Raw genomic sequence first — 26848 nt, 5'->3', positions numbered from 1 at the left:
GAAGGGCCGTGTGCATCTCGGAGGTACACTGAGACATGCTCAAGGATTGATTGTGTGGGTTGATGAATAAACAGTTGTTAGCTCCTTTTACGTTTGTCCATATTTCTCCCCCTCCCTCTTTTTTCTGCCTTTCAGAAGCTTGCAGCGTGTCCAAGGATTTTTAAAGTGCCAGAAAATATACATTTTTTTGAAAGAAAATATCAGAACATTCTCCACAGCGACTCGTCTGCATTCGCCCACGCTGAAGGAGGGGAGGGGAGGAGGAGTGGAGATGCTGACTCTCGATGCTCACTAGCTGGACTGGCACAGTTCTGCATGGTACAGTCTGTCGCGGGTGCACAGGGCCGGGACAGTCACCGAGGTCGCCTGGCTCTCACACACTACAGGCAGCATGACTAAAATGTGCTCACAGTAACAAGAGCGGGGAACAGCGAGCAGATTTTCACACAGATCTAGGGTGTGTCTATGCAGTTTGTTTGTGTCTAGACTGGAAGAAAACTAAGTGTCCATGTAGAAGAGCAATAAAATACTAGGTTTAGGGCTGGGTAATATCGTGATAAATAGCATGATTTGATCCTGAGACGATCTGCTTTTTAAGGAGATCGTCGTGTTGTGATTCACTGCTTTTCCGTTTAATGCAGCTCTATGTTCAAATTGTGCCCTGCCACTTCTCCTGTTGATAATTTTTTGTCATGCTATGAGTGACTGACAGGTGGACTGAACCAATCACAGTGAAGTGTGAACTCTCAGAAGCAGCAGATGGCTTAATAATAGCAGATAAAAAGATACTGCCTGATAAATTCAAAAATTGTTAAATCGGCTCTAAAAATTTAAAATATTTCTTTGAGGCATATTGCCCTTCTCTAGCTGAGTTACATCACAACTTCCCATAGGCTGATTTGTAGTGCTTAGTGGAAAGGGGAGCAGGTCAAATGTGGTGAAATGTTGTAAAAGGTTATTTTGTTAGACAAAGATGAACTTGGTATGAACTCAAATGTTGTATGCAGTGCAAGTAATTAACTCATACTCCATCTTAAATGTTGTTAACCTTTAGTGAATTACTCCTTTTTTTCCAGCCTTGAGGATGCACTCAACTGGCAAAATACAAAGTACAAAAAATACCTTGTTATTACATTTTTATGAAGTTTTGAAAGCGTGTACAAAGAGTCAGGTCCGTCTTTGGCAATTTTCTTCACCTGCCTCCACCCTTGTACTTTCCTATCACACACATACGCACTTCATGATGATACCTACATGAAGCTATTTGGTTTTACTTAAGGCCTGGAGGCTTTAATATCACACCATATACTAAATATCCTTGATGTACTAAACCTCAAACTTCTCACCACAATACACCTATAAAGTGTTATATGGTGTACCAAGCCAATCAATTCCAGCATGGCATAAAAAGTCTATAATGCAAATAGTCAATGTAGCGTTTGAACTAGTTGAATGAAACCTTCTACACTGAACACTAAAGATGACACCAAACCTAATCTCTATCCAGCCTGGACACAGACAGCACTACAAGCATCCATGTATTGCGAGTGCCTTATTGTTTAATCCTATAGCTTCCTCCTGAGTGCTAATGTGTACTGCGGTAAAGGGGAGGGCACTGGCCACCCTGAATTATTTATGCTACAAGGATAGTAAAAAGAACCTGATGGAATAAATGACAGGAAAAAAATAAATAAACTTGATTGTAACAGGCGATGATAGGGAGAGGAAGCTTCACTGGAAACCTACGCAAAACTGAACCTCGAGGCTCAAGGGATGGTGGGAGATGATGGAATAAGGCAGAATTGAAAAGATGAATGTCTAGGAGAGAGCATTTTTCTTTCTGAGGCTGACATACCAGTCAGACAAAGTGAACGTTTCAGTACATTCTGCCAAACAATAAGGGCTGTAAAGCAGGTTGCGTGAGGTCAGGTTAAAAACTCTGCTGAGGTGCTGAGGCTGATGTTAGATGCTTTTTGTCCAATATATCTCCAATAACTAGACATTGGTACAAAGACTTCCTAGTAAGCACAAATTAAGGGTGCACTTTGAAACGTTTCTGGTTTGCCACCTGCTTTTCTCTGTGGAGATGGCATCAAACTAATGTATCTTGCATTTATACCATTACAGGTGTTACTGAGGCTTAAAAATACCTTGGAAAACAGTGCATTCCTACATGAGCGCGGTCTCTCCACGGAACTAACCTGCAACGTTCTTGTTTCCATGAAGATAGATAAGATTAATTCCGTACAGTGGAACGTTCCAAGCAAAGCAATGACATAATAATAACAGCAATAATAATATCCGTAGAGGAAAGCAGGTGGCTGACTATCCACCACCTTACACAGTGCACTTTTAATGGCACTGTACCTGTGTTCCACGATTAAATATGTAAAAACAAAATAACATGGCAGTTTCACTCACTTACCTATTGCCTTCTGAGCATCCTAAATATTCACCGCCATGAGTTTATGAGAGCTTTTCACAATTCTCAGAGGACAGAGCGAGTCTTGTAACAGTAAAGCTAATAACAAATAGCATGCTAACAGCGCACTGCTTGCTTTGCGGAGAATAAAATGCTATGATTCGATGCAAAAAGCACAAAAGGGAATCTGTACTGTAGCAAAATAGTCTAAATTACATGAAAGAAAAAAACAACAACGGTACAGCCCCTTTAACCAGGGCCATTTCTTTATTCATAGCCTGGCAACTAGTGTGGACCCACCGATGACAACAAATAAAAATCATGTTCAATATTTGTAGAATTTTAGTTTAAAGATGTATTTTTAAATAATGTTAGGATGTTGCCTCTTCCTTCCTTCTGACATTTTGATGGCCTCAGATGGCGGAATGTAATCCAAGACTAGAAAAACCTGCGCAGCACTTCAATGGTAAAAGACTCACCCCTCCCCTCCCACTTTGGTAATCTTCAGCCGAAAGTCCACAGAGTTCAGGTTGGGAGGCTTCCACTTGAGGATGTCATCGCAGCGACCTGGTTTGTACCTCTGTGGGGACACAAAAATACAAGGTTATTAAGGTTATTAAAAAGCCTAGGGTGCTGTACAATGGTGAAGAGTATTGTCCGAGGGCGCAACAGCTAAAGAACTTTATTAAGCTTTACAACTAGAAAGTTTTCTTATCAAAACATGGTCTGCAGCCAGATTCATAATTCAGGCCCTTTAGTCAGCACTATGGATCCTATATGGAAACGCAGCAAATGAGATTAGTTTGTATACTGCCTGAAGTTTGGATTTCAGAATACATAATACTTTCAAAATACTCGCAGGCCAGATTCAATTGGAAGTTTGGTTTGTCATTTCCCCCAAAAATTTGATTAGATTTAGATTAAAAGTTTAAACCCCTATTTCTTATGGATAGCATACATTTGATGATAATAAAAAGTTTATTTTTAGTGGCCCTTTTTTTTTGCTTTATCTCAAGATGGTAAAAAATTGTGGTTCAACATGTTCCACTACAGTTTGTCGCAAATAAATGTTTGTGATAACAGCTAAATCTTGGTTAATCAGACTGAAAAATATTAGTTAAACTTCTGTAAGACCAAGAGCCAGCTTGAATGCAATAAATGGGATTGTGATACAGATGAATTTTGGCGTTGTATTTTGAAGCCATAATATGGCATTATTGTATCTGTTTGCATATTATTTTCTGTAGGCACACAAACTTGGCCATCTTCCATTCATATTCAAAGCAATCCTTTAGTTACACCAGATCTTTGGGAAGGAATAGGCTCTTGAAAGCTGCATTTAGACCTAAATATTAAAGTCTGCACTTCAGCTCATCTTAATGTCTCAATTACAAACAGCTTCTCATCTCATTAACTGTCATATTTGCTTAAGAATGATGCTCCTCATTATGCATTGTTCACACTGATGCACATTGATTTACATTTTTAAAACGGGCCTTTGAGAAAATCAACAACATGAGATATGTCAGAAATCCTAACATTTGTCAAACAGATCTTTGGACTGTACTGCATAAATATCAGCGCATTGTTGTATTTGATAGCAACAGCAAGTATAAATGAATAAGCCTCCTCATAGGATTATTTATACATTTATTTGGAGAGAATAGAGAAACACAACTAGTCTAAAGCCACAAAAAGGCAGGACATCACACTCAATCATTTTACTATTTACAAAAACATGGGATTTTTTAGAGGTAACTACAACCCCAGAATACATGCTATATTTCGTAGCAATACATTTACAGAAGTTTTATTTGGTCCAAACAAAAAACAAACTTACAAAATATTTAACAATCTCTGTCAAACGTTTAGTTAGAAAAGCCGATTTGCCTTGAAGTACTAACATTTGAATTGGGAAAATGCAATGCTTGTTCTCTCTACTTGGTTGAAAGTCAAAGTCAGTTCGGAGGAATTAAAGCTGGAGAAAAAAACATGAGGGACATCATGCAACGGCATGAGGAGGAGAGACAGATGACTGTCAGGTTTCCTTTAACACACATCGATTGGGAATAACAGACAGGAGTCCTCCTCAAGAGGCCCAGTGCTGTCACAAACTCCATGTGAAAAGGGTTGATAGGACATAAAAGATGACATAAAAAACAAAGATTGTACAGACTGTTATACTAGATTCACACTTTGACTATTTCTGTTTTCAAACCCCATCATATACAAAGAACAGGGGGAGGGAAAATGTAGAACAAGAAAACGCTCCAGTATTGCTTTCATAATAGATTTTGAAAGGTTTTAATCAGACTTGTAAAAAGTAATGCAGAGAATGTGTGAGATCCCATTGTAATAAGAACATTTTGCTTTGGTTTGTCAGTTGAACACACTGCTGTCTGGCATTTGCCTTGAACTAGTCACTGTTAGATGCTAAGGCCCTTGAATGTAACTTTTAAAATTATCATATTGTGTGAAGGGCTTTGTCAATCACTTAATGGCTCCTCTTAAATGGCTGCTGAATTTGGTGCTAAGGAACGAGACTGACTGGGTGTCCTTCTGCTTTGTCAGTGCTGGAACTGGAGTGTAGGAGGTGGCCTTCCGCTGTCTGCAAAGCTCTATTCAGGGCGGCAAAGCAGAGATCATCCGTGGAAGCTGTGTCACTTTTTGAACAACCATAAGCAAGCACATCTTTTCTGCTGTAGACGTGGGAGTGCAGGGGACATTCTTTACTTCAGTTCTGAGGGAAAACACCGCTATGGCAATGACTTATTCATTTCTGAGTTTACCGCTCCTGTATGTTCCCATACGGCCAGACCTATAGTGCATCTTTTCTGATTGAGAAAAATAAATAAATAAGGGTTTCACTCACCACTGTTACACGCAGAAGGTGACAATTTGAAAGCTAATCAGTATTCAATCAGAAAACAAAGGAACAGGGTTGTCAAAAAACAGATACTAACTGATACTAGAATCTATCCTAGATATTCATTCTAGTATTCATTCAAGTGTTGATACCAGGAATTTTTTTAGAACGGTCTCGATCTATATCAGAAGACCAAATGATCATATTTACAAAGAAATTCTTATTTTGTGTTGAAAATCCAAATCTATCAGCATTGTGCTATTGAAATCTGTACTAAGTATCAATCATTTTCTCAGCATCAAGTTTAAAAATTATACTACTTTGGCAACACAACAAAGAGCATGTACAACAATGTCCTTCTAAGCATCCAAGTCACAAGAAAGTATAATAAACATAATCCTTAATATAAATCAGACAACACTACACATGTTAATAATATTGTAATTGTAGTGGCGGCACAAAAGCAGTTCAACAGCCAGAAACTTCTTTAACTCAAATGTTTACATCTTGAATATTACACAAAACAATCTGCCACAATGTTTTCCCTCAAATATCTACAGTGGAGAGATTGACAGATGCACTAATTGGAAACATAGATCTTTTCTCTTCGCTGTCCTACTGCGTTTGTCCTTTCCTGTGCAGTCGGGATACTCTTCAACACCCTTTTCCACACAAATTATTACAAATGAAGCGTGTGAGCCAGCAAAACCATGGCAACAACCTGATGAAAACCCAATTAGACTGCATGCTAAATAAACAGTCGACCTTGGTTTCAGCGCTTTTATCATTGTTGTTGATAGACTTGCCAATGAGCCACGGCATATTTAAAAACAAGAGCATTGTTATCGCAAAAGGCAAAAAGCGACCTTCAAACCCCCAGCCCTGCATTGCACTTCAAATCCATTTAAAGTTAACAGAGATTCATTGCATATAAATCAACCACTTTGTAAAGTCAGTGATGTGGCGGCTGGAGAGAGGGCAGATAGAAACGGGGAAAACAGACAAAACAATATGTGTCATTAGTGTTCAAATGGCGCTTATTGAACCCTATTAATGCATCGTTGAGCCTGACCGTGGATGTTGCTCACACACTCTTGATAAAAACGATTGAAAATGACAGAAATATTCCAGTACTTAACTGTAATTGACACTTGATAAAGGTCAATTGTCTAGGTTTTGCGCTTCAGTTTTCCCTTCAATAGTTTGCCAGTTGCCAAAGAGCTGTTGTGTTGTCGACAAACAACAATCATCAAACTGTAGACCGTTGCAGCTAGAACCTCCTGACCAAGCTCAAGGCTGACCGCTCCAGGCGTTTGAAGGACGGTTTCTCAAAATAACCAATTGTCAAATGAGAATTCAATGACAATTGTTACTTTATTTACAGTGACATCTTATGGTATGTATCTGACTGAAGTACTGAAGTGCTAATTCTTATCTAAAACACTATAGTTTAAACATTACAAAAAAGTTCATATTAAACTCAACTAAATTATTCAACAACATAGTTCCCAATAGAGAGAGATTATAAAATCAAGTTCTGTTAACACGCCAACATGCAAATTTATAATGGTGAGGAGTAATTTACACAGATATGCAGAGCAGTTGATCCACCTCCAAATTGAAAGCTTGGTCATAACAATATAAAATAATCTATCGACATAGCTGGCACACTAAAATCTGTTTAATATCTACTATATGCTTTTAACTGGATCCATTAGATTAAATACAAATACAAGTATAATTTACAATGATTTATATTTATATAACATATTTATCAGAATGTTTAAATTTTCAATATAAAAGCTTGAAAACCTGGAAATGAAATGAAAACACAGATGAGATGATGGCAGAGATGCAAGTTTTAAATACAGTCCATATGTGCAATTGAAGGTGAGCATATTGTTCCGTGATGTGGTGAGCAGACGAAAACATTTTGAACAATACAATGTTGTAGTCAACGTGCATCCAGCAGTGTTTGACAGCCTGTCAAACAAATGGCTTTTGGGCAGTTATGGGCTCGGTTAAACAGCACTCTCTGGTGATTTTACAAAGAGAACCACAGCTTTTTCTGCCATCAGTATTGGAAAAATAAATCACCAGGGCGACAAGAGGAGAGAAAACTGGCAATGTGAAAGGCTATCTAAAGATTTGTGGAAAGTTTAAGTCCGGAAATAGCATGCATTTGATCTATACTTCACGCTGGCGGTAAAGCAGTGCCATAACTACCATAGTCAGGGGCTCAAAACAAGATGAATGGTATGTGACATTTCATTTCACAGAGATTATATAAGATTTAAATTCAATTAGTTCAACCCCTAAACAAGTTATATGAAATGCATGTTACATGAACTGATATGTTTGGTGTTAATATGAAGCCATTGTAAGTGCTTTGAAACAGCAACAAATCATTTACAAGAGCAGACTTTATGCAGACTGCTTTATATCTGAGAACAAAAGAAGGTGGCTGGGGGGTGGGCTTTGAGATAACCCTTTGATTACAATGTTTTTCAAATTTTAATATGCGAGTTTTGCTCTGAGGAGAGACTGGGTGTTTAAGTATGCAGGGGATTACAGACAAAAGACTGGGCTAGTGCACTAAATCTGCTCTCAGGGGACAGCACAGCATGTCACAGCTCACACACTTTACACCAGAGTCACACTGACACTGAGAGGCTGAGAGACGCTTCAGATTTGAGTTTTGTGCTAGTAAGAAAGGATTTCACAAACAAGAAAATAGTGTTATGGAAAGATATCATTTTAAAAAAGTAATTTGTGTTACATTATGACCCGCAATATGAGACATATTGATAAATATAAAAAGCTCACAGTATTTTACAAAGATAATTTGGTGTGAACTATATTGACATAACAGGCGTTGCATTTAAATTGAGCATTTATCCCTGAACTATTTATTTGAGTTGACTTTTTTATGTAACAAGGTTGTTGTTGTCATGATGGAAATAACCCAAGACCTGCACAATAGATAAAGCCTGGCACAAAATCTGGAGATGAACCCTCGAGCACTGTGACTCCTGACAGCGGCACTGAAGGTTGGGTCAAATGCAGAGAACCTTGTAGAAATTTGGACCTTATATTTAACCTGAATTAGTTGACACTGTACTTTATTTAGAAAAAAAGAGGTGCATTCATTCCGACGTTGCATTTTGGTACGCTTGTGTTGATTCATCTGGTGATTATTCCTTCTTTCGATTGATTGATGAAGCTTCATAGTGTATTTACACAAAAATACATTTATAAGTTATTTAATGCACAAATGTGGGTCATTTTAGGGTATTTACTGCTCTGAGTCATATAACCTCTTCCTTCAGCCCAAGGCACATTTTAAGTGGCCATATAACGTCTATTTGATGATTAAAGTAGTTTACGATTATTTCAATAACTGATTAGATGCGATTAATAGATACATTTATATCATGCCGTGTCAATATTTTTCTCCTATAATTAGAGCTGGGTTGAAATAATCGATTTTCCGATTTTTAATCGATTCGCATATTAATGACCGATTATCGATTCGTACGTCCAAAGATCGTTTTTTTGTTTTTTTTTGTTTTGTTTTTCAAATTAAAATTCTTTTCTACATTTCCCTCAGTGAACTTCAATCTACCTTCAAGAAAGATAATTCAGGACTCCTGGATTATGTTTCTTGAAGGTAGATTGACCCTTAACCTTTTCATCAGTCTTCCAGCCATCAGTAACTACCAATACTTGTAAGATTTGCTGTTTAATATTGATATAATACTAGTTTTAATATGTTGCTTCTCTACACAGTCATGAAGTGAAGGAAACGGTTCAAATACATTTTTCATTTTTAATAACATTAACCCCCGGATCGAATCGAAATCGGATCGAATCGGAAATCAGATCGAAATCGGAGCGAATCGGATGGGATCTGAGAAATCGGAAAAAATCAATTTTGAAACGTAAAAATTGGAATCGAATTGATTCTTGAAATTTGAATCGAAACCCAGCTCTACCTATAATCATTAGGACCATCTTTGGTCTTCTGCCAACTGTAAAGAGGCTCCTCTACATGGACATAGCCAGTCTCTGATTCCTCAGTCTTCTCCATGTGTTTGCTGAGATAACATATAGATCCAGCTTTGTGCTTATTTAATGGAATTTCAGCAGAAAGACCCAGGCCCAGATTAACCAGCTTAATCCCAGTCACACATGAGGAGATTTACATTGCACTGGGCACAAATCAGTGACTTTGGGAAACCATTTGATTATAATACAGAGCTGCAGCTGACACTGTACGTAATAATGATCTTACTTGAATATCTTACAGTGATGTCTAAGGCTAAAATACTGCAATACACAGTAAGTGATCTCCTACTGGTACACATACTGCTCTGACCATTATCAAATGGGAGACAATAAAAAATGTTCTTGCAGTAATTATCCATATCCAAATTAGTTAAACTCAGCATTTATAAAATTGAAGATAGCAACAATTTTCTCACTTGACTCTGCCGGAAATAGATTACTTACACTAAAATGACCAGAATCCCTCTCTCCCTTCTAAATGACACCCACGATTGTTGAGGACTGTCGAATATCTAATCCACTCCCCAGAAATCAAATGCCCAAACTACCAACAATGGTAACAAAGGTTTAAAATTGACTTATTTTTTTTCCACAAGACTCCTTGGCACAATCTGTTCAATACAGGTTTAGGCTTAATTATTTATCTGTGTCTCACTTGAATTGAGTTCTTCACATGAATCAATCTAGAAAGGCTCCAACTGAAAGCTGTCGGGACGTCAAAAAATAGTTCATGCTGGCTGGTCAAAGCGTCACAACAGCGGAAAAAGCTGTAAAAAGCTCTAAATTGTGTTAAATTCAGTGTTCATAAAATCACAGTCCTCTTTCTCATCCACAAACATACAACACGCCATTGTGTGCACATGTTCTAAAAACAAAATAGTTCGTATTTATCCTAAAATAGGCCTAAAAGTATGGCCATTGGCGCCGCCATGTTTGTTTTGGTTCAGTTGTTCTTGTGACTTCTGCCTAAACCACAATGCTGCTCTGTGATTGGTTCCAGTTTGCCATGGTCCCTAAATGCCATGTGATTGGCCTGTTTATCACTAGTTTGGACTGCAAACAAATCAGCATTTTGGGAACTCGCAAAAATCACAAGAATTGCTCTTACTGGCAACGTTAGCTTGACATTGGCTCAAAAAGTCAAACCCTAACCCAGTCACTATTCCAATGGCAGGTGCTAAAGGACAGAAAAGTGCATGCATTTTGAAACTTAATATTAAGCGAGTCCTTTAAGCATTCTAAATGCAAAGAAACATACAATTTCTATTTTGGAGTAGACAAATCTCAAAACAAGCAGATCACGTTTGTGGCTCTGTAATCCTTTAAAGACAGCTCAAAGGATTACAGAGATAAATTAAAAATCTGGTAACATCAATGAAGCAATTATATTATTTTCAAAAAAAGAGAAGTTTGACAAATTATCTCTAATGCAACTTTAACTGCTTCAGATACCAACTAGAACATTGCAAATTACTTCCGAGTAGAGTAGATTAAGTAGAGTAAGTTTGAGAGTAGTAGAAAGTAGGGTAAATGAAAATCAAGGCCAGTTACATCACCTGGATTGGCATTCTGGAGCCAGGCCTGGGGTGGGTGCTCAACGGCGAGCGCCTGGTAGCCTGGTAGCCTCTCCCCACGGGGAACATCCCAAACCGAACAAATGAGTCCAACGGCAGAGGGAAAGAAACTGTTCATGTGGCGGCAGGTTCTGCCTGAGGGGAGTGGCTAAAATAGTTTGTGTCCAGGGTGAGAAGCTCGTCCCAGAGCCCTGGGCATCCAACTTGTTACCTCTGGACAAGGACACAAGCTGGACCACCTCCCTCCTGTAGAAGAGGCCACAGTGGGGGAAGGGGTGGTGGTCACATCAAACCTAGAGTAGAAGGTTTTGAGTTGACAAGCCAGTTTCCGGTCATCTGCAGCATGGGGGGGCTCTGGGCTTGTAATTAGTGAGAAGCTGAAGCCGACTCCACACAGATCAGTGCATGTGGCACCAGGACACCCTAGGCTGGAGGCTACAAGCGGTCGAAAGAGTTTCCTCCACAGGGTGGCTGGGCGCTCCCTTAGATATAGGGTGAGGAGCTCAGTCTGCTGACTCAGATGCCTGCTGATCACCTCCCTGGGGAGGTTTTTCGGGCATGTCCCACCAAGAAGAGGCCCTGGGTAAGACCCAGGACACGCTGGAGGGACTATGTCTCTCGGCTGGCCAGGGAACACCTCTGGACCCCCGCGGAAGAGTTGGAGGAAAATGTCTGGGAGGAGGCAAGTTGGGGAGTCTCTACTTAGACTGCTGCCCCAGCAACCCGGCCCCAGATAAGTGAAAGAAGATGAATGGATGGAAACTAGTCTACAACGTACAATGAATACAAGATTTCCGACATCTACCTTTTTCCAACTTTGCCCTTGCATTGACTTTTCCACTACATTTCCCTCTTTTGTTCCTTTATTGTTTTGTGTTTCCAGTGGGTCTAGCCAGAACACTCCTAATTATGGAGCAGTAAAATGCTCTCTACCATTAATTTAAAGAGAAATGTAGAACTTGAAAATTATACAGTTTTTTATTATTATTTCAGCATCAGATGGTATACTATGTGCACAATTATTTAACTGCATTAGCTGTGCTAGCGTCATTTATCTGAGTGACCTTTTCAGACATTAACCAGCTGTTTATCTGTATGGATTTAGGCACAATATCATGAATCACATACATGCTGTAGTCTTTATTAGTTGATACATATATGTAATATGGAGTTCCTATGTGTTCGAACACCTCCAGATGGTAGCGGTTGCCATGATCAGACTTGTATCCAATTCCAAGTTGAAAATTGGGTTAAGAGAAGAAATAAATCGCCTGCCTGCAAAAGCACCAAATTATTTTCTCTCCTCGCTTGTTTACAATATTTTTTTAGGGCCAGAAACACACCTCCAGGCGGTGTTGGTGGTGCGTTCCTAATCCATGGATGATGTAGTTGCATTTTCCTCCGGCAGTGTGACGAATGTTCAGCCCGTCAGACATGGATGCTTAAAACAACCAGCACCTTTCTTTAGCTGGTTATTTATGAAGCATTTGATGCATTGAAATCACAGAAGATTAAGGAGGCTGCAGCTAAATTAGTAGCATGGAGCAATGTACATATCTGAGCATGAAAATGTAATAAAACTGTGGTAAAAGATTATGTTAAAGATTATGTTGGAGATTATTTTTTGTTGCTATCAAAACATGAATAAAGTAATACAGTGAAGAATATGAGATTTGACTTTTCCCTGTATTTCAAAAAATGAAAGAAAAAAATAGATAATGATTGCTTAAGCCTACAAATGTCAAATACATTTAAAATGAAAGGTTCCTCCATATATGTCTGAGGTGTATTTTGAAAGTGCAGACATCCATATGCAAATGCTGCACTATTGATCAGAGCACCCACCTCATGTGTTTGAAAACATATGTGACGCACATCTGTGTCATCGACAAGCACCATTTACATTTTGCCAACAAGCTCACAAATCAACACAACTCAAAACATGCATCAGGTCAAATCCTCCAGCTACGGTAGTCCTGACCAAGCATAGCACTAAAGATCTGGAGATGCGTCCCCGCCCCGGTGCTGCAGGCAGCGACCACTGCTCCCGCGGAGATGCCCCAGTTTCATTAAAGTATGGCTCAAATGCAGAGGACACATTTCCCTATGGTAACAATAAAGTACTTTAACCTTAAATGTTATTATACAATTTGAGATAACTGTTGTAAGTGAACCGTAGGGCCATGAAAAGACAAAATATGGCAGTACTGGCCCAAGAAAACTTTTGTGTTTGGGTGACATGCTCATGAATAAGACGTCTGCCTCTGCACCCAGAGCCAAGCTCAGAGGATGGAAAATAACAGAAGTGTTCCAAAGTGAACCAGTCGGAGGGACCAGGGCCAGTTGAAAGGTGGATTATTATTACATTATAGATAAGAGCAAACAAGCCCGGGGACAGGAGGCATGGACAAGCAAGGTACAAAAACACCCTTAGGCTAAAGTTTTCATGTCCAATTCCAGAATTATAGCAGGAAATGAAATAGCTTTTATTTATAAACAATCATGTTAATACTTTTCATTAAACCTACAAGACCCAGGGTTTTTAATGATAGAGATCACGGTTCAAAAAAAATAATTATTATTTGCAGATTATGAACTACTATACTGAATATTACCAAGGCAATCAAGTTCATGCTTCTTGTTACAGCTGTAAAATAACTGAAATAGTTAGTATACTACTGTTGATTTTTTTTTTTTTTTAAATAACAATGGTTAAAAGCCAATATTCTATAACAAATAGGTTTGGTTGGAATGACAAACCAAAACTATACAGCTAGGAGACACGTTTTTTAAAGATAGATGAATATATATCTTGAGCGCAGCTCATCGCAGGTGCCTGGGGAGAGGGTCAGAACACACGCTGGTTAGGTTGTCGGTCGGCACTAAGTCTACTGTAAAGCCCAGGAAGAGCCTGGCGCACCTACACACTGACCAATAGCCAGGTTTTTTCACCCAAAGCTTTGGTCGAGTTTTGTCTGAGACAATTAGTTTAGCTAAAGCTAAATCTAGGGAGGGGCAGACGAGACTAGGTCCGTCGGTAAAGATACAAAGTGCCACACATCAGGTGGAGGCGTTGACGAGAGAGTCGTCGTAAAAGAAACATACGCTCAGCACAGACGTGCGCAGTTTGCAGAAAGCGCGCAGATATGGGAACAAATCAATCTGAAAGTGATGTGTCCATCCCGGAAACACCTGTCATGCTGCAATGTCAAATAAATATGGGAAGGAGTGTCTGGAATGCTTGCCAATGTGGTCCGATAAATTTGGATTTGGCTAGATGTTTTTTTTATTTTTTATTTAATTAATTTTATTGTATTTCTGTTTCAGTAATTTCTTTGTGATTTTAATGCATTTTTCCTGCTGTGTGAAGCACTTTGAATTGCCTTGTGTATAAAATGTGCTCTACAAATAAACTTGCCTTGCCTATATGTATGAAATGTATATGAAAATGTTTTGCTTATATTCCTAAAAATACAACACACATCAATACATATTTTAAGTATTGTCTGTTGGTACAGGTGTTAATTTGAAATAGCCTTTTCAAGTCCAGATTTGAGATCGGCCTAAAACCAAACAGATTCAACGGCTTATCCCATGTTCTGGAAGAAACAGCTCACTGCCCATTTTAACAAAGCCCATCCAATCACACCATTGACAGGGCAACGCAACACTTATCTGATACAAGACTGGTCTAGACAGATAACAACGGTGGATGTGAGATGAAGAAGAGTTTTCACCCAAAAATCAGATGGATAATTGATAGCGGGCAATGTGGTCAAATGTATCTGGCAATACAAATACAATACAAATTACTATACTAAATAAATCATCACAGTGGAAAGGAAATGGAATGCAATATCCCCCAAAAACTATAAAAACATTGCACTTGGGAATTTAAAATAGATTGCTCATTTTATTCTAAAACCCATTGGAAAAGACAAACTAATTCTGTTGATAATGTATAGTCTTGTAGTTATTATGGCTTGAATTGCCTGTTGTGTTACACAGTCAGACAACATTAGATATTAGATATTTGGAAAGAGATGAATCCCAAAGTCCACCAATATACACATTTCTCTAATCCACATAAGAAATATACTATGAAAAAATGACAGGGGAGGACATTGGTACAATAGTTCGAACTGATCATGCCCCTATTTACATCACTGCAGGTTTGGAACAGAAATGGAAAAACACACTTAATGTTATTCTGCTCAAATGTGTCAAAAGACGTGTAGAGGATAATGACAATGGTAACATTTCCTTGGGATGCGGCTAAGGCGTTCTTGAGGGGCAAGGCAATTGCTTTTGCCTCAGTTAAAAAGAAACAAAAGCAAGAAAAACTAAATAATTTATAGAACAAATTAAACCTTTTGGAAGCTAAACATGCAGAAAACAGAAAATTAAAAAGATCAGTGGCAAAATTAATGACCTCACAAGAAATAATTAATCAAATGTTTTTCAACAAACAAAGATATGTGGTTCAAAATTCTCTCATGGAAACAAAAGGCAGAGATTTTTCAATCTATTCTAGACTGCCAATTTCCTTCCCAAACCGTCTATTTGATGAGTGAAATAAAACAATCTCCAGATTTATATGGCATGGTAAAAAACCTCAAATCTGATTCAAAACCCTAAAACCACCAAAAGAAAAAGGTGGTTGGGACCTACCTTGTCTGAAAAAATGATTTAATTTCAGCTCAAATCAGAGCACTGCTGTACTGGTGTGACCCGGAGTATGAGGCACAAGGGAAAAATATTGAGTGTAATGTTGTGCCGGGGGTTCCTGTACAGGCCTTACTGGCAGACAACAAATGGCCATTTAGCGAAGTGGAGAATACCTGGGTAAAATATATCCTTACAACATGGAAAAAGCTCATTAAAACATACATTAAACAAAGATATGAAAATCTTAAGAAGTTTTGGACAAAATAGTTTTTTGTTTTTTTTACCAGACTGTAAAAGAAAATCAAATGAAAATATTTGGTATGTTGAAGTGCTCATTATTCACAGGAAGGGGCTGAATGTGGTTGCTCAAACATACTGGACAAAAATCAAGACGGCAATGCAACTGTTTGACACCACCGTCTCATTCCATTTCGGAAAATTGTATTTGAGCTTCAAAACCTTTGGAACATACACCTGGCAGCTGGGAAAAAGGCCATCACAAAAAAAAAGGAATGACACAAACTGCTCCGACTGGACTGACATCCTAACCGACATATGCACAATGGGAAGAAAAATAAAAAAATAAATAAATCACATCTGGACTCAACTTTGAAATAGACAAACTTAACAGACAATGGACAAAATGGGATTAACATGCTTTACCCTTTCTTCACGTTGGATGCCACCCCCTTATTTTCAAATCTTATTCTTCACTTATCTTGTTCTATGTTTTTATAATTTCATTTTTGATGTTGTTTTATGTTCATGTAAAAATTGGAAAAAAATATATTAAAAATGGTCTGTTGTGGACTAAAGGTTTTATGCAGAGCAGGTGCAGAACAATTCGATTGGAGTGACTGGCCTGGAGCCAATGTGTCTCAAGTGAATAGAAGGTGAGGACAAGGACAGCATTTGAGCATTGTGTTCATCGACTAATGATGGACAAAACGAATTTTTCAGCATCATTTACACTTGTTTATGGGATCTAGGGAGATGAATGGACTGCAGTGCCCAAAGCAAAGGTGCATGGTGAATCTCAAATACAGCATACAGCGTCCTAAACAGTTTAGTTTTTCTAAACACTCAAATTACTAGCAAAAAGAGACTGAATTCCTTTTTCATGAGAAACTTGATGAGTGGTTCAAACTTGACAAAAAGATAATATTTGGCTTTTTGAGTACCACATGTATCAAATCAGGTACAATTTAGGAATAATGATGCTTGAGATGTGTCCAATCAAGTAAAATGATTAACCAACATTGTCAAACTAGGGAAAGAAAGGCAAGTATAAATTTACATAGTGTTTAGTCTACTAAAATTGCCACTTAAATTATTAGGGAAAGCTATCAATACTATTTTAAAAACACTGTGTGAACAATTCAGTTGCAAAAAAGTTGATTTAGTCCCACTTTCATATAAAAGATAAACATTTGAAGGGTAACAAAAATACTGGGCTGGGTTTTGTTAAGTTTCATGCACTACCTTTCTACATGACCTTTGTAGACCCTTTTCATTACAAACAAAGCAAGGCAGCTGACATTTAATGGGAAATAGCTAGTCTTTCCTTTGTAAATAAACACAGCAACTGAGTTTCTAAGAGTGATGCTTTTAAAGAGTTTTTATTCTACTCTGAAACTGTAAACATTGCTGTGATTTATGACAATTCGACGGCTGTGGCACCATCTCAGGCTTTATGCAGTTTCTTAAATATTTCAGTGTTAAAACAAGTAAAATATAGAATGCTGTACAGCTGTCAATATTTTCCCTAGAATTCAACAGCCTGCAGCTTTGTCCCATATACCCTTGCTGTTCAATATGCTTATCACGGTTCTGGCTACATTCTTGCCTCATTTTTCTCGTGTTTTGAGCAGGGCATATTTAAGATACAGCCAAAATGGAGGGCTGGAGACCTTGACTCACTGATATCACTGTGAGGGAAAATATATCACATCTAAATAAAGGCTATTCACTGAAATAGTCTCTGCCGGGGTGCTGGTCGAAACTTGCAATGAGGGGCAAATCAAAGTCAAATGTGCTTTGCATTTAAATATATACTAACAATGTTCAAAGCCTTATTTGGTAGAACTGGTGTAGGTAATTGATATGTCCAGCTTTATATCAAGGGTCACTGGTTCAAACCCAATTTTCCCCCCGTCCATTTGAGTTTATTGTTATCACTAAAACACAAGTTATTGTGTGTTTTAGAAGACAAAAACAGACAATATTGACATACCTGAGAGAGTGGGAACATTTTGGGACATTGGATTCCAGGTTGTTGTCACCAACAGGCATAAACTAACACTGGCAATCAGGAGGAGTGATTTTGGCTGTAACTAAAGGATTGTATAATGTGTGCAAACATTTAATTATGATAAAGAGCTGATCATTTTTGCTCCATAAGGTATTCTAATATTAGTATCTTTGACGAGTTGGCTCAAATTATTCTTGAACGTGGTGCTGAAAACAATAGCATTCTAATCTGTGGGGACACATAGGTGAAGATGACGATCGCTTTCAGTTAAATCCAGAGGAACAATGAACTTGAGCAAAAGGATGAATCTTATGTATTTGTAAGAATCCTTTAACATACTACTTAAGAGAAAATCAAGTGATGTACACCCCTCTCAATATAGATTGTAAATGGAAGATGTGGTAGTGGCTTTTTTTCTGGAAAGGCAACCACCGTAGATAATAGGGTAATTGATTATATGATTGCATCACCATTTATCTTGTCTAAAGTGAAATACTTTGTGTACATGTTTTCTATCATATTCTTTCTGATAAAGATTGTCTAGTTGAAGTTACTCTGGATACTAATCTTGTTATGCAGACTCGTGTTGGGAAGCGTTTCTTTTAAACGTAAACTAACTTGTTACGTTACCTCGTTACTACCCAGGAAAACTAACGCTTTATGTTACTGCACAACTGGGTGATAAAAGTAACGTGTTAGAGTACTCTTGCGTTACCAATAATTAACAATATTGTATAATAATCCCTTTGAATTGTTCATTCACGCAGAACAAAACAAGAGGTAAAACGAGGCCTGTCCTCAAGCAATGAAAAGCATTGCTAAAACAAAATTTGTCGTTTGACAAGGGCTCTCACGCACACCAACAGAACAAGCTTGTTTTAGCACTGTAGTTTATTTAATCAAACTCACCACATCGCTGTAACCCTGCATTTACTCCTCAGCTAAAAAATAGTGTTTATAACGAAGGAGAAGGTTTCTCAAGAAGAGATGAGACCGGTGAAGAGATGATGACGTAACCAAAACTAACGTGGTACTAATGAAAAAGTAACTTGGGGAAAACTAGATGGTACAGCGTCTGCGTCGGACTGTTGTGGTGAAGAAGGAGCAGAGTCGAAAGACAAAGCTCTCAATTTACCGGTCAATCTACGTTCCTGCCCTCACCTACGGTCATAGCTATGGGTAATGACCGAAAGGATAAGACTGTGAATACAAGCGGTCGAAATGAGTTTCCTCCGCCGGGTGGCTGGGCGCCCTTAGAGATAGGGTGAGGAGCTTAGTCACAGACCCAGGACACACTGGAGGGACAATGTCTCTCGGCTGGCCTGGGAACGCCTCAGGATGCCCCCAGAGGAGTTGGAGGAAGTTTCTAGGGAGAGGGGAGTCCCTCCTTAGACTGCTGGAAGGAAATTTATGAAATAATTGAGCACATAATCGAGTGTGATAATCTTGAACCCCTGATTGCAGTGTGTTAAACTATGACTTTAGTTAGAAGGAAGTTAAAGAGGCTGTCCAAAATTGAAAAATAGGAAAGGCTGCAGGAACTGATAGTATTATTAATGAATATAATAAACACATTTTGGATAGTGTTATCCCAATGTATGCAACTTTGTTTAAAATAAAATTCTGGACAACAGGATTATACCAGAGGATAACTTAACTCTCTGTGAGAACCAAGCTGGATTTAGAAAGGGCTACTCAACAACTGAACATATTTTTCCATTTAAACAAATTGTTGAACTTTATTGCTTTGTAAAGAAGATTCTGTATTGTGCTTTATAAACTATATTAAAGTGTTTGATACGGTCTGGTGAGAAGCTATGTGGCATAAACTGATAAAAATAAGAATCAATGGTAAATTCTTGACAGTACTTAGAAACATGTACAACAATATTAAATCATGTGTTTACTTGAAGGGAGTCAAATCTGAGGCCTATGTGTGTCTGAGAGGGGTCCGAAAATCTGTTGGTGTTATTATTTGCCCCATTTGTGAAAGATTTGGAGGAATATCTGTCAGACAATGCAAGTAAGCCTATTGATATTTGTGATCCAATAATAAGACACATACACAAACCTTATATTGCTATTGCATACAGATGGCTACAGACCGGTTTGAGTTACATGTGTGATTATTGTTGGAAAGGGAAATTAAAAATGAATAGTGGCAAAACAAAAGTAACAGTATAAACAATACAATTGTTTTTATCAATCTTAAAGTTTGTGTCATGTTTCGAATAGTTAGGTGTTTTTTCTAGTTACAATAGTGCACTTGAGGAGCTGCACACACAAGCTACTCTTTGAAGTCATTGCAAGAATCCGGAAACTTGACTTACCAATATATTTTTGCTTTGATCTGTTTGTTAAGTTAGTTTCCTCAATAATATTGTGTGAGATTGGGGTTGTGAAAGAACAGAACTATTAGAAACATTGCAATTTAGGGTCCTAAAATATATTAAAAATGTAAAGATGTCTGGAGCCGGTTCCCAATTTCTGTAACTATCAAAAAAAGAATGATTGGATTTTGGGGGGAAGCTTTAGCAATCTAGTGAGAGTAAGGTCAGCGAAAACAAGTACAACCTGATATTACAACGGTTTAACACAAGAGGATATAGATCTCCATGGTAACTGCAGGTGAAAAATATCTTAGATGCAGTCTTTCTTATATATAGACAACCCAGGACATCGCCAATGTTAACTTGCTTAAGCTCACTGTAGGACGAACTTTGAAGGATCAGTTCATACAGAAGTGGCATGGGGAATGTCAGAGTATAACACCCTGGGATGTATATATGGAATTCAAAATGGTCTTTATGTTGGAAAAATATCTGCTGCGTGAGAACAAAACATACATGCAATCTATTTTTACTTCAAAGACTGGGGGGTGTTATAAGAGCATAGATAGACATATAAGTTTCTGTAACTTCTGTTCAAAGCATTAGGGTGATGAGTGTAATGTATTGTTTAAGTGTACAAATAATGAAATTGCTTTATGTAGAAATAATTATTTGCCAGGCATTGAATTAAGTCATATAAGTAATAAGTCATATAAGTTTGTGCTTATGTTTTGGGAGGAGTGTATATCACATGCTTGTCTCCATGGAGCTGTTATTGCTATAATGATGCATTGGAATGATTTATTTCATGATAACCATAGTACTGCATCATTCATTCATTCCATAATCAGTAAAGGATTAGTGTCACAGCATAGTCAAAGCTGCCTTGGGTCACACTACGCTAACAGTAAGAATGCTTTTTTAAAATATATTTCTAAGAAATATAAATGATCAAAAATACTACTACAGATAGTTTAGACACCATAAATACTGTGGAAGATTTCTGACAAAGCACTAACATCTGCAGGTGGCAGACACTCCACTGGAAAAGTTACAAAAAGCACCTTTTATGTTTTCAGAAACTATACAGTAGACCTAAAACTTCAATGCAGTACAGTAAGTTTTCTTGTCTGTACCTTGTCCAGACAGGGATTAGTAGATGTGGGAGTGTGGGCTTCCTGTGCAATAACTGAGGGCTATGTTGATACAGACAGTGACAAACAGTGGGTGGTGGTGAGAAGCTGTTCAGTCTTCATGTAGGAGCTCAAAGCAAACACAACGGCAATACAAATCAGGGGCAGTGTGGCTTAGTTAAGTGTGGGCTCACCCCACACGGCTGGAAGATAAGTCCGTCTACTTCGTGGCTGACCTGGGCCGTGAAACTGCCTTCCAACAGCTGAAAACAACAAGAAAATAGAAAAGCAAAGTAAGTATAATACAATTTAACACTTGCATTCTGTTTTATTCACATACTTATGGACACATTGTTCTGAGTATAAGGCCCCCCCCCCCCCCAAAAAAAAAATGCAGGGCACTACGAGAATAAAGTCATTAATTAACGAGAATAATGTCACTTTCAGCACCACGGCCAGGACGCAAATGGCGCTTGACTTGGATGGGTTAAAAGTGAATACAAAAGCCCACAATAGATGTCGATGGGCCTTTTAGACATCACAAACAATAGCTGCGTTCCCACTTGCGTTTTAATCCGGGGCCGTCCCGGATCACTTTGCTCCAACTTGTTCCCATTAGTGAAATTGCCGGATTAGAGCCGCTCCACTCGCCCCGGCCGAGAAGCGAGATCGGCCCCGCTTTCGCTCCGGAGCGAGTGGGACCAGCCAGGAGCGAGACCGGCAATTGAGTGCCCATGTTGAGTCTATTGTTGCGGATTGCTCTGCATCTGCACGGGAACTCTTACCCGTGCCTTCTGCTTGTGTAGACATCTTTACAGAATACTACAAGTAGTCCACCAATTTAGCTGCTCAGCCGCTCTGTTTCCGGAGAGAGAAGAGTAACACGGGGCTACGCCTTTATTATTTAAACAGCACGTAACGCACAATATAGTGCCAACATATGCAGTGTTAAACATTGCTCTCTAACAGTTCGTTAGGCGTGTAATTGCCGAATCGGCCCCAGTCTCGCTCCTGAGTGTGAACGCACAGTCAATTGAACCGGTCTAAAGATGGTCGCCAACTGAGCCAGATCAGTTTAGTCCGGACTGGTCAAGTGGGAACGCAACTAATACTTTCCCCTGTGCAGTGAGTCTCTGACCATTTTCACCAATAATCTGCTCCCTCAACTTCTACCTCTTCACCCTTCTAAACTTTGTACAAAGTCACTGTTCATATGAGTTTTTTGTGTGCATAGGTTTCACATCAGAGCACTATGGGCTGTTTTTTGGGGGGGTTGGCCCTTATACTCCGTCGTACATTTGAATTAGTATTGCACATTTTAGAATTGAATTAATGTAAATGCATCCTTTAAGTCGAGAACACCAAGATTGGACTAGATATTCTTAGCCATAGGGTCCAAGGTAGGGCCAGACGTGCCTCCTTAAGGGCCACACAATCTTTAAATTATAATACCTTTAATATGAGATAGGGCCCTAGGTTACTTTGTGCGTGCAGGCCAAGTTACAGGTCAGAGCTGTGGAAAGGTGAGCCAGCTCACAATAAGAATGTATGTTTTAAACTTTAAAACATCTATCTATCTATCTATCATCTATCTATTGCTTTAGGATGCCTTTAAATTCAAAGGCATCCTAAAGCAATAGATACATCTGTAATTTAATAAATGCACAATAGATAAGATTAATTCCATACTGTGTAACCTTACAGACAGAGCAATAACCTTTCCTTAGCTGCAAGTAGGTGGCAGACCCTCTACCAGAAAAGTTGCATTGTGTTATTATGTAAAATGTTATGAGTGGAGACAACACCGTTCTTCCTCATTGTTCCAATTATCTCTTGGCTTCGCCTTCCTCCACACAATGTGCCTCTGTCACAATCTGCTCTTGCTGTTGTCACTTATATACAGATTTATATTACCATTTTCTAATTGTCAGTCGAAGCTTATGATTTGTTGATATTTCCATTTTTGTTGGCAACACCCAGCCCTACCCAGAAGTACAAAAGTACATATTCGCAATGGAAAAAGCCATGAAAAAGTGGACTTTCACAATATGTACCACACCTGTTTGGTGACTCTAAAAATGGTAGATTGAAATGATTCAAACTGAAAATCTTACTGCACAAATCATTCTTCTTCCATGTCTAAAACGTCACATCACTGGGACATTAATAACTGAATGAGCCGACTTCATCTTCCCCATTAACACCAAATGTCAACACAGCTTCACTGCCATATGAAGAGAGAGAGACCCCAGGGACTACACAGAGCTACAGTACGATTAAAGCACATTTTCCACATGAGGAGCAGCAGCAGAAGGCATGGTGATGGAAGATGGGAAAATATAGCAGAGTCTGCAAACAGTTATGTTACAAACACGCTTAAAATGCAAAAGTCGGTCAAGTAAGAAGAAAAACAAGAAATCACAGCCTTCAAAAATGAGTCTGCGTTGGAATGTCAAAACATTTGCAGAGAGGTCTGTCTTCCCGGGTTAGGAAATATTGACCGGCAGTAATGTGGAATAAGCAATTTATGTGCTTGCTTGATAGTCTCTACAATGTCTAAAATCGATGGTGATATTTATGATCCAGTAATATTGTAGATTGATGAAGTAATACTTGGATACTGCCAAGATATAAAAAAATAAGTGGTCTGTGTATTTGCCTACACTGCATGGTGCAGTGTTGACCTGTCCTCTGACAAGACTTATCAAACTTGCCCTTGCCCTTGTTTGAAAGTGGTGTTTGAGTAAGTGGTGGTGTTTGGAGGGACTGCCGGTGCAGATTGGCAGCCACAATTCCCCAGATCAGGGCAGTAGTGGCTACAGAATTAAATTAACACTGCCAAATATAGGGAGTCAAATAATAATGTATACAAAGATCAAAACACACAAACATGGTCTTACTTATGGTCCTTGAACATACCGTAATGAAAACAGAAGGTCAACGTTTGCTTAGGTATAAGACAAATCCCAAGACCAGGCTCTAAGGACAACATTGAGGGAATATATGGACTGAAAATGTATGAACATGTGGCCTTGACTATAAAAACAAAAGGCTCACTGTCAATAAGAAGGTATTCAGACTTTAGAGTGTGTTTAATATTCAGAACCAGCGCCTTTAGAGAGCTCCACCACTCTGACTATGAAGGAAGGAAATCAATCTAAAAACATATCATATGTCTCAGAAAGTGTTGCAGTAATGTAATGCCAAATCAAATATACTGTATAGTCGAGTTGATATTTTCAATCTCTACTTATTAAAACTGGGATGATGAGGTATATGGCAGTATACAAAATAGAAAAGTGTTTCTTGTTTCAGGAAAAAATATGACATTTGTTGAGAATTAAATTTGAGTCATGAAATATGCAGTTAGTGTGACTGTGGCACATTTTATCCAACAAATGACAATAAAGGTTTATTAATTGAGCGATTGATTTATTGACCTTTATTTATCCAGGAAAGTCCCACTGAAATGTAGCATCTCTTTTTCAGGGGAGTCCTGATCCAAGAGGGGAGGAGCCTATTGTACATATTTTTAGTGGTAGGGGAAATCGGAGCACCCAGAGGAAATCTACACAATTTAAGGTGAATTGAAATGTATGCATTGTATACTAGCAACAGTGCATATTTGTATTATATCCATCTATAAGATCTATAATAGTAGAGAGTGAAACAAATATAACCTTATACCATTCCCTTATGGCAGTTAGATTCAACAAGCTTGGACATATATTGAGTTTTTACAATTTCATGGAGTCTGAAAACATTCGCCTGCAGCCTTTGTCAAATTTTCTTTCAATGAGGGAACATTTACAGTACGTCTAATAGAACGAGTAGTGTCAAGGCTCTACAGGCTTTGAGCGAATGTGCGTAATCAGAGCTATAGAATCAAATAGGCTTGGTCAACCCTGGTCAATTTGTGTTATCAACACCTTCTAACAACTTGTTGAGAACACCAGCGAAATAGATGTTACTCACTAAAATGACAATTTCTAACCGACTCAGTCAATTATGTCTTCAGCTTTTTACTGTTAAAAATATTTGAGTGTGTGCTTACCTGCCTTGAGATGTTTCAGCTACTTCCAGCCTTCCTCAGAAGACAACATATTATAATTGAAGATCTCTTTTTAATTTTAAATACAAAAATATACACATTTTCAAATTGAAAAGTGTTTGCTTTTAAAGTTTGACAGTGTATTTGCAGAAAAAAAATATTTTTTCAGTGTAATATCTTTGTACTAGTATAGGGTATTACATAGTTCAATGTAGTGCAGCCAGTAGAGATATTTTACAATGTCATTAAAGATAACATTGCCAACAATAAACTACTAAAAGTGCTATTTGAAAGGGCCAAGTTGGGGAAGATATAGTCAAAAAGACAGGAAATTGCCTTGGTCAATGAGCGAAACAGCTAATGCAGCGGGTATCAGGTATCATGCGCAACCAATCTGCCCCGGCACAAAGAGCCATGCATTTAAGGCAGGGAGGTTGTGTAGTGGAAAAACAACATTGAGCTCAGAGTTGCCTTTCAAAACACTCCACCGCATGCCCGAATGATTGAAAATGAAATAATTTAAATGTAATCAGCAATGCCAGCGCTGAGGACAACTCGGTGGTCATGACGATAATGACCAATTTGTGGCATTCAGAGTCTTTTTAAAAAACACTTTTGAGCAGGCTGTGCAAATTAACATCAAATACATAAAGAGACCATCATACATTGCATTGGAAAACAGAAGGCATAATTAGAACGGGAGCTGCTGTCAAAAACAATTTGATTTAAAGGATTAGATGTGCTCCAATGCGCCAATTAAGGTCAAGAGGTGGGAGCGAGCGATTATGTAGACAACCTTAAAATACCATTTTTTTTTTCATATCTAGGTATGTTTTTGATGAGGGAAAAAAGCTTTACAGAAGAAATTAAAATTGCAACTTAACAGGGACATACTGAACTTTTACAGTGTTCCCTAATCATTCGCTTTCTCCGATTGATTCAAGCATGTTTGAGTAGTCCCATATTGAGTTCAAGAAAATGTAAAATCTTCACCTACCCCCTATCTCTGCCTACGGCTTTGTACTTACATGCAATTATTCATAACATTCAGACTACAGTTTGTACATGAAGAGTTGATAATATCACATAGCAGCATGCCGTTTTAGACAGGAAGTCTATGGACCCGTTTCTATTCAGTTTTAGTTTTAAAATATAGATTAAAAGTTTACAATGAAAACAATGCAAATTAATGATGATATATATTATAGTCATATAAATACACAGACAAAGTATACATCCTCTTTAAGACCTTAGCTAATAGCGATATAATGGGCCAGTATTTCCATGTACCACATTAGATCAAATTGTCCCGTTACCCGATGGATAACAAAGTGAGATGGCACCTTTTATCTTTTGCAAAATGTCTCTTTGAAGTCTTCAGACATCACGGTACAAGACACCGGATGTTTCCTCGACAAAATGCAACAGTAATCTACATGCACACTCACTACGAACAGAGCAAAGAAGCAAAGGCAAGAATGACTG

The 26848-nt window shown here is 38.3% G+C and overlaps 1 protein-coding gene across 1 annotated transcript in view; it reads right to left on the bottom strand.

Moving 5' to 3' along the window:
• rngtt (RNA guanylyltransferase and 5'-phosphatase) overlaps nucleotides 1-26848 on the bottom strand; it is a 131539-nt gene that overhangs the window by 23314 nt on the left and 81377 nt on the right. The window contains exons 12-13 of the mRNA XM_072445413.1: nucleotides 21507-21575; nucleotides 2902-3002 (exon numbers count right to left, since the gene is read on the bottom strand). Of these exons, the coding sequence (XP_072301514.1) occupies nucleotides 2902-3002; nucleotides 21507-21575 (170 nt within the window). The remainder of the gene's footprint in view (nucleotides 1-2901; nucleotides 3003-21506; nucleotides 21576-26848) is intronic.

Source organism: Eucyclogobius newberryi, unplaced genomic scaffold (assembly GCF_026437365.1).
Source record: "Eucyclogobius newberryi isolate DKJ021-1_F unplaced genomic scaffold, fEucNew1.0.hap1 SCAF_1, whole genome shotgun sequence".
Taxonomy (NCBI): domain Eukaryota; kingdom Metazoa; phylum Chordata; class Actinopteri; order Gobiiformes; family Gobiidae; genus Eucyclogobius; species Eucyclogobius newberryi.
The sequence above is the reverse complement of the archived record's forward strand: the minus strand, read 5'-3'. Positions and strand labels throughout refer to the sequence as shown.